Genomic DNA, 9,330 nt, shown 5'->3' with positions numbered 1-9,330 from the left:
CACTTGGGTTCTGTTTGCAGGCTTCCCAGAGGCACCTGTGTGGCCCCCGTGAGGACAGGATGCTAGACTAGATGAACCATTGGCCTGATCCAGCAGGACTCTTCTTATGTTCTTTCTAGGCAGGCACCTTACGGTATTGTGTTTGGTGCCTGCTAAAAAACACTTCTGCGTAGGCAAGCCAATCCAGACTGGTCAAGTTAATATTTTTAGATGTAAGTTTCTTCTATACTGTATATTGTTAACTGGTGATTTTATCACTCTTTTTTTTGGGGGGGGGGGAGGTCAACTAGTTTTTAGAAATAATTTTAATGTATATTTTATATAAACTACTTAGAGGTTTTTACAATTAATTGGCAAACAAATTCTGTTAAATAAATAAAATAGAATTACCGGGTATGCACAACAATTACCTACCTACCTACCTACCTACCTAAATGCCTGCACTTGAGACAGGCCATAGCACGGATGTCCATTTTACAGCTGAGCAAACTGAGGCCGGGGATGAAAAAAATGGCATCGTCCCTTTCTAGAGTGGGGGGTTAACCCCAGAGCCCCTGTCCTGTTGCCTCATTACCTCCTCCTCTCCAAGTGAGGGGGGAAACCAAATCTTCCCTTTTATGTGTGTTTGTTTGTGGGTATGGGACTGGTGTTGAACCCCCTTCCCTCTTTCTCTTCTCCTCTGTTCCAGACACGACGGCGGCCCTGCGCCTCATGGAAGAGTCATTGTTGCTGGACCAGAATTTCCGACACAAGGCAGAAAAACTCCTTGGGATTTTCCAAAGCGAACTGTTTCAGGCTCTCCTGGGTGCGTATGGGAGGTAGCTGACACCAGGACTGATGGGGGGAGCAAGCCAGGGTGCTGCTTGAAGAAATTGAGGAGGAGCCTAATGGGCAAGGGGCAGGGCTTACATGCAGTACTCAGTCCAGCTTTCCCAAGTCTGGGGCCCACCAGATGTTGTAGTCCAAAACAGCTAGTGGGCTCCAGGTTAGGAAAAAGTAGTTTAGTTTCTGAAAGTCAATGCATGAGTCATTTCCCTCCTAACAGCCCAACTCCCAAATGTGGAGTATGAGGTGCAGGGCAGGGAATGCACTCTGAATGTGCTCAGAGCCACACTCATCTTGATTAACAAAAGAATCATAGAATTGTAGAGTTGGAAGGGACCCAAGGGTCATCTAGTCCAACTCTTTGCAATGCAGGAATCTCTACGAGATCATACAAGACAGGCGGCCATCCAACTTTTGCTTAAAAACCTCCAGTGAAGGGAGAGTCCACCACCTCCCGAGGGAGTCTGTTCCACTGTCAAGCAGTTCTTACCATCAGAAATTTATTCCTGATATTTAGTTGGAATCTCCTTTCTTGTAACTTAAATCTACTGGTTTGGGTCCTATCCCTCATCTTCCATGTGACAGCCCTTGAGATATTTGAAGATGCTAACATATCTCCTCCCAGTCTCCTCTTTACCAGGCTAAACATACCCAGTTCCCTCAACCATTCTTCATACAACTTGGTTTCCAGACCCTTGATCATCTTTGTCACCCTCCTCTGCCCACACTCCAGCTTGTAAATATCCGTCTTAAATTGTGGTGTCCAGAACTGGACACAGTACTCCGGGTGTGGTCTGACCAAGAAAGAATCGAGTGTGACTATGACTTCCCTTGATCTGGACCCTAGACTTCTGTTGATGCAGCCTGAGGCCTTGAAGTTAATAAGCCCTGCCTGCCCCATATGTCTAGATGAGCTAGAGAACTAGGTGCAGAAGCCAATGAAGTGTGGCGTTGTGAAGGAGGGCTACTGAGAAAGTGTGCAGGAAGCGAAAAAGAACCTGAAAGCTTCTTGGAGAGGCAGAAAGAAGAGGAAGCTGCCTTATGCTGAGACTATTGGTCCATGTGGCTCAATATTCTCTACACTGACTGGCAGCAGCTCCCCAGGGTTTCAGACAGGGAATGTCTCCCAGTTCTATGTGCAGACGCCACCAAGGATTGGACCTAGGATCTTCTGCAGAGGCTCTGCCACTGAGCTGCAGCCCTCTCCTAAATAGTGGTGTAAATGGGCAAGCAGACATTGCATATTGGAGGGGGCAGGGCAGGGAGAATTCCCACTAAAATTTTCAATGACCGCCGTTTCCCAGGAGAGAAGTTTTTGAAAAACAGTTCTTGAATATATTTTTAGATTAAAAGATCTTAAGTTATTTTTGAGCAGGGATCTCAAGTCCTGTAATTTCCCAAGATTTCAAAACACTGTTTAGAGGAGCTAAAAATGCAGAAGGCCAAGGGGGGAAATGAAGCAACTGTGTTTAATTTGTTTTGCAGGTGGGCGGGTTGCACACGGGTTCAAATAGCCAACGAAGTACAAATACTTTTTGAAATGGGTACCTGAGCCTTCACCAACTTAGAGCCTTCTAGATGCTTTGGACTACAACACCCATCAGCCTCAGCTGATAGTAGTCCAAAACATCTGGAAGGCTCCAGGCTGGGGTCTATGAAGCATAATTCCCTGAGGAAAGGGAAGAGGATCTAGCTGGGGCAGTTGCTTATCTGAACTTGATAAATTGAGGAGGGTTTTAAAGCAATGAAGCAATGGGGGGGGGGAGAGGTGGGTGAAGCTTAAAAGTGGGAGGAGCTTGTTGGTTGGCTGGGGTTTAGAAGGGGAATTGTGGGGGAAAGAGGTTGGCCAAAGTTAGGGAAGACTTTCTTCTTCATTGGGAATTAGGGAATCAGAGGGGAATTAGGCAAAGCCTGAGCTTTGAAGGGGAGGGAGGAGGCGGAAGATGAAGCTTGTGGTGAGCCTTGCTGAGCTTTCAGCATGGAGGGTGCCCAGGTGTATGGGTTTGGGGGCTACTTTCCCCCAGCCACTCAGCCCTCTCATCTCTCACCCTTGCTTCAGGGCCCAAGAGCCTTGTCCTGCTGAGTCTACCTAATGCTAGGAGGCAGTAGCCTCCTTATCTTCCTCCTCCTCCTCCTGATGCCAGAGCTGCACCTGCAGAGACTCAGCCAGCCAGCCAGGGAGGGGTTTGGCTCAGCTCGTGGGTCTAAATATAGGCTTTAATCTGAGTTTCATAATTACTTCTGAGCTGGGCTGAAGGGAGGTAGGGATGGGATGCCCGGAAGCATCTAGGAGCTCAGCTGTAAGGCGCTTGGTGTGCACCTGGGGAGTCCTAAGTCCTTTTCTTCCCACACCTGTGTGGCCAGCTGCTCCCCTGGGCCTACCTTGCAGGAGGATGTTCTTTGCAGAGGAGGCTCCTCCAAGGCCTGTTTTGTGAAAATGTGCCTCCCAGATAGTGGCTTTTATTTTTCAGACAAAAGAAGAAAAAGAAATATTGGGGATCCCCCCCCTTTTTATCTAATATTAAAAATTATTTGACTTTCCATCCATGCTCTTGGTTTAGATATCCAGGAGTTTTATGAAGTGACCATTTCAGACACTCGCCCCACAACTTCACGGAGGTCTCGGCCTAAGGTAGGTGCTCTTTTATCAGTGATTTCCTTCCTCTTCCTATAGCTGTTTGCTTTCTTAGTACTCCTGAGCCCAACTCCTCCAACCTTGGATTGTGTGCCTCAGTAGAATTACAGAATTTGCTGCCACAGGAGGCTGTGATAGCCACCAAATTGAATGTCTTCAAAAGAGGATTAGATAAGTTCATGGAGGAGGATAGGGCTATTGTTTGTCGCTTTTGTTTTAGCTACTTATTTGTATTTTTATCTTGTGAGGAGCCCTGATATCTTTTGATGAAGGGCGGTATATGATCAACATCATCATCATCATCATCATCATCTAAAAATAAATAATGGCTACTAGCCACAATAGTTGTGCTTTGCCTCCACAGTCGAAGGCAGCAGTGCTTTTGTATGCCAGTTGCTGGAAATCGCAGGAGGGGAGAAGGCTCTTGTGTTTGGATCCTGTTAGTGGGTTTCTCACAGGCATCTGGCTGGCCACTGTGAGAACAGGATGCTGAACTAGATGGGACTGCTTTGGCCTGATCCAGCAGGGCTTTTCTAATGTTCTTATTGTGCACCAATGGGGGGAGGGGGGGAAATCCAATGTAAATTTGAAGTGATTCTGTGGTCCCTGAGTGGATTGCTAGCTAGCTAGTTAACATCATCTTATTTATTTAATTTAGAAATTTCTTTACATTTATATCTCTCTTATTTCTTTTGACATGAAACCCAAGGCGACATACATGTGGTTCCTAGGCAGTCACCAATTCAAGTACTGTTCTGACTTAGACTTGCTTAACTTCAGCAAGGTGATGGCATCATGTGCCTTTAGACCAGACCTTGGGGCCCTCCTGGGGCCATCAAAGCAGTATCTTTCTACAGTGGTACCTCGGGTTAAGTACTTAATTCGTTCCAGAGGTCCGTTCTTAACCTGTTCTTAACTGTTCTTAACCTGAAGCAACACTTTAGCTAATGGGGCCTCCTGCTGCCGCCGCGCCGCCGGGGCACGATTTCTGTTCTCATCCTGAAGCAAAGTTCTTAACCTGAGGTAATATTTCTGGGTTAGCGGAGTCTGTAACCTGAAGCGTATGTAACCTGAAGCGTATGTAACCTGAGGTACCACTGTACACCTGAAGTTCCAAGAGCCCTTTTCATTTCAAGCCCTTTTCTGAAGGTTTCTCTCCCTTGAGGACATGAATACTGGGAAATGGGTGCCAGGGAGAGGCAGAACACAGCTAAATGTTTTTGGGGAAGAGCTGTGGCTGTGTGGTGTAACCCAGCTCTTGCACGAGTGGGGATCCCAAATCCAGTCTTCCGTATCACCATTGGGAATGGATCTGGGCTAGTGTGGTTAAGATCCTGGTGCCGGTCCAACAATATAAGGCAGCTTTATATATGATTTAAGCAAGAGACATGTCAACAGGAAGTTGAAGATTAAACCGTCCAGACTCCTTGAGGTTGTATGCAGAGCAGTACAGACTGTTCGGATCGGATAGGTTGGAGGGAGCACTCTAAAGGACTGTTGGGGGATGTTCTTTCTAATTGAGTGAACTTCTGGTTAATTAATCTCACTGCTTCTCTTCTGGGAAAATGGAAGAAGGGAAACAGACACGGAGGAGAAGCGGAGAAAAGAACTGTGGGCTCTCTTTCTTTCTCTCTCTCTCTCCCCCCCCCCTCTCTCTCTCTCTCACACACACACACGGTGGATCTGCTTCTATGAATCTGGCCAATTAGAGGCCACAGGTGCTTTCCCGTGCCCTGAAACGATGGAGACATGGATTCATTGACTTTGAGCTTCAGTACCGACGCGGGTGGCGCTGTGGGTTAAACCACAGAGCCTAGGACTTGCCCATCAGAAGGTTGGTGGTTCGAATCCCCGCGACGGGGTGAGCTCCCGTTGCTCGGTCCCTGATCCTGCCAACCTAGGAGTTCGAAAGCACGTCCAAGTGCAAGTAGATCAATAGATACCGCTCCGGTGGGAAGGTAAACGCCGTTTCCGTGCGCTGCTCTGGTTTGCCAGAAGCGGCTTAGTCATGCTGGCCACATGACCCAGAAGCTGTACGCCGGCTCCTTCGGCCAATAAAGCGAGATGAGCACTGCAACCCCAGAGTCGTCCATGACTGGACCTAATGGTCAGGGGTCCCTTTACCTTTACCTACTTTGTCAGTGGCATGTTCCTCACTTAGTTTGTCCTGGACTTCACAGCCTGTAGTAACCTCCACAACCCTCTCATCTGTGTCATTACCCAAAAGAGTACTCATTAATGGTTCCTCATCATCCTGGAAAAAGTGACAAGTGGGGGGCTGTAGGGTTTTGTCCTGGGCCTGTTGTTGTTCAGTGTTTTTATAAATGACTTGGATGAAGGAATTGAGGGGATGCTCATCAGATTTGTAGGTGACACCAAACTGGGAGGGGTAGCTAATGCCACAGAAGACAGAATCAGAATTCAAAATGACCTTAACAGATTGGAGAACTGGGCGGTATCTAACAAAATGAATTTCAGTAGGGACAAATGTAAGATTCTGCACTTAGGCAGGAGGAACAGATGCACAAATATAGGATGGGGGACACCTGGCTTACTAGCAGTACATGTGAAAAGGATCTAGGGGTCTTGGTGGACCACAGGCTTAACATGAGTCCACAGTGTGATTCAGCAGCAAAAAAAGAGCTAATGGTGTTCTAGGCTGCATAAACAGAAGTATAGTGTCCAGATCAAGGGAAGTAATAGTACCACTCTATTCTGACTTAGTCAGACCACACATGGAATACTGGGTCCAATTCTGAGCATCACAATTTAAGAAGGATGTTGACAAGTTGGAATGTGTGCAGAGGAGGGCAACCAAGATGATCAAGGGTATGGAAATTAAACCTTATAAGGAGCACTTGGAGGAGCTGGGTATGTTTAGACTGGAAAAGAGGAGAGTGAGAGTATATATATTAGCCATCTTCAAATATCTGAAGGGCTGTCACATAGAGGAGGGAGCAAGCTTGTTTTCTCCTGCTCTGGAAGGTAGGACTCAAACCAATGGCTTCAAGATGCAAGAAAGGAGATTCCAACTAAACATTCGGAAAAACTTTCTGACAGTAAGAGCTGTTCAGCAGTGGAACAGACCCCCACGACGGGTGGTGGACTCTCCTTCCTTGGAGGTTTTTAAACAGAGATTGAATGGCCATCTGTCATGGATGCTTTAGCTGAGATTGCAGGCAGTTGGACTAGATGGCCCATGGGTCCCTTCCAACTATTCTATGGTTATCTATTTCTCTTGCTGCTGCCTGTTACAGCTTCCTGTAGCAGTGAGTTCCACAGGTTAATTGTGTGTGTGTGTGCGCGCGTGTGTGCGCGCGTGCGCATGCATGTGAGAGGGGGGGGGAATACTTCTTCACCAACACCTCTGCTCTGTTTGTCACACACTGGGGATGTCTTGCTTGTGGGTTTCTCATTGGGGCATCTAGTTGGCCACTATGAGAACAAGATGCTGGACTAGGTGGGTCTTTGGCTTGATTCAGCTGCTGCTGCAGTACTCTTCTTATGCTCCCTTTCTCTTCTCCCACCTTCACCCCACTATGGAGCGGAGACCTGTCTAGATCAGGGCCTCTACAGCGACAGGGTTCTATCCAACATTAGTTGTTCTCAGAGCAGTCCCATTGAAATGAATGAATGTGACTAACTTAAGTCCATTGATTTCAATGGGCCTATTATGAGCATAACTTAGTTGGTTCAAGCTCAGGTTTCTTTCCCCCCAGCACCAAAATAGTCAAATGGAGGTTGACAGGGCAGGGGTGGATATAGAAGCAATTTCTGAGGAACCAGGGCAGAGTGGCAGGATAAGGATGTGAAACAGGAACAAGTAGAATTTGTGAGGTGAGGTTCACTCCTGGAGACCCCAGTTTCTGTAGTGACTGAGAGTCTCTGCATGACCAGGGCTGATGTACTAACTACACCTTTTCCTAGATGTGTCAGATCTGGGCATGTCTGTATTAAAACTCACTTGAATGACTACCATGGGCTTTGCGTATGGTTGCCTTTGAAGAATGTCCAGAAGCTTACAGCTGGTTCAAAATGTTGCAGTGGAGCGGCTGCTGAATGGGGTGAATTATAACTGGAATGGGGTCTGGAAGCAGCCCTCTAAAACTCTCTATATGGCCCTTTGTCTGTCCCCAGACAATGCCCCTTATGGACCATTTTCCATGTGTTTTTGCCTGGTTGGAGTGTGTCCTTTGAAGTGCAATTCTTTTATTTTATTATTCAACACGTTTAAATTCCATGTGTCCTCAAAGGAGCTGAAGGTGGCATACATTGTTCACTTACTCCCTGTTTTATCTTCACAACAACCCTGCACTGTAGGTTAGCTTGAGAGACTATGACTGGCCTAAGGCCATGCAGTGTAGGGCTATGTAGGGATTTGAATTCTAGTCTCCCAGGTTCTAATCCAATACCTCTAACCACTGCACCAAACTGGCTCTCTTGATTAACTGCATGGCTTTGGGAAGAATAATAGGGACCTGCCTTTATAAGGATTTCTGATGCGTTACATGTTAAAGCAATGTTTGAACACTCATAAATCTATGTATAAATGCTGAGAATGATTATTTATTGATGTTACAAGCATGGTCCTTGCTAAGAAGATGGGGAAGCATATATAGGGACTGAGTAAAGGAGAATGAGCAGTCCCAGTGGGGGAAGGGCAGAGCATGGCTTGTGGGGCATGAAAGTGTGCTTTTCTGCACAGATGCAGTTGCTCAAAGAGGGGCAGATCCTGGAAGGCCTGGAATTTAGATCTGCCTTCTCTCTGTTTCTCACCAATGACCCTCCTGTTCTAGGGTGGGTTAAGAAAGGGACAGAAGATAAGGCTAGCCTGTTTCCTCATGGGTTTTATACAAATCTATAAGGCAGCCACACTTTGAATCCCGGGTACAGTTCTGCTTGTCTCATCTCAAAATGGCTAGCATAGAGCAGGGAAAGGTGCAGAGAAGCAGGACAAACACCAGAACTAGAGTTGCCCTTGGCACAGTGCTGATGAGCTAAGCAGATCTTGGCTCAGCTCTGCCATGGCCACCACATGCTTTCTCTGCTGCTGCTTCTGCTGCTGCTGCTTTGGTGGTGGCTGCGTTGGCACCACTCACTGCCCCTCCACTGGGCTTCTGGATTCACTTCATTGATGGATGGGCACCACCACTTTTGAGTGGGAGCTAAACTCTGCTCCCGGCCATGGTGACCACTTGCCATCTTACAATATCCCAAATGCAATCCCTTGCCCCATACATCTGTTAAATCTACAGATTTAATATATTTATAATCCTGCTTGAACTATAGACATATGAAATTAGTAAATTTTATAGATCTGTGGGCCAGGGCATTACATAAGTTCATTAATAATACTTTTGAGTGACATAAAAATGGAGGAAAGCTAGCACAGATGGGACTCAGGTTTGGCTCCTGTTCCAAAGTGGGACCGTTTCCTGTTGCTGAAAAGCCTCTGAGGTCTGTTTAGCAGTGAATGGCAGCAGAACCTGGTCAGGCAAGTGAGGGGCTCTGCTGAGACTCTGGGCCTCTTGTCAAATGGTTGACAGCTGGCGCCAGACCTGCTGAAAAGGTCAACTGAAATGATCAGCAGGTTGGAGTGTTTGGGGTTTTGTGCAGAACAATCTTATATGCTGGTTCCACTGGAAGGGGGTAAAAGATCCATTCTCTATACCTACACCATAACCCCTCAGTAATCACCACTTGGCTGCGAAAAACTAGCAGGGAGGGGGACAGTTGGCTGGGCCAAGGAAATGTTGGCATAAGAGGGAGATGACTGAAAATAATGCAATTATTAATGATATGGGTAGGTGTCCCCCTGCAATAATACTGTAGCTCAGGCACGTCCTGCTTCCAAGAGACTGTGATCTATA

The 9,330-nt window shown here is 46.9% G+C and overlaps 1 protein-coding gene across 3 annotated transcripts in view; it reads left to right on the top strand.

Moving 5' to 3' along the window:
- The first annotated feature begins 688 nt into the window (after positions 1 to 688).
- The window catches only part of DLG4 (discs large MAGUK scaffold protein 4), a 129,098-nt gene continuing 120,456 nt past the window's right edge, over positions 689 to 9,330 (top strand). For all 3 annotated transcript variants that reach the window (XM_083472558.1, XM_083472553.1, XM_083472557.1), the window contains exons 1-2: positions 689 to 805; positions 3,387 to 3,457. In XM_083472558.1, coding sequence (XP_083328684.1) covers positions 712 to 805; positions 3,387 to 3,457 — 165 coding nt within the window. In that variant the 5' untranslated portion in view covers positions 689 to 711. The remainder of the gene's footprint in view (positions 806 to 3,386; positions 3,458 to 9,330) is intronic.

The sequence above is a fragment of the Podarcis liolepis genome (genome assembly GCF_965112155.1).
Source record: "Podarcis liolepis genome assembly, chromosome: 13".
Taxonomy (NCBI): Eukaryota; Metazoa; Chordata; class Lepidosauria; order Squamata; family Lacertidae; genus Podarcis; species Podarcis liolepis.
The sequence above is the reverse complement of the archived record's forward strand: the minus strand, read 5'-3'. Positions and strand labels throughout refer to the sequence as shown.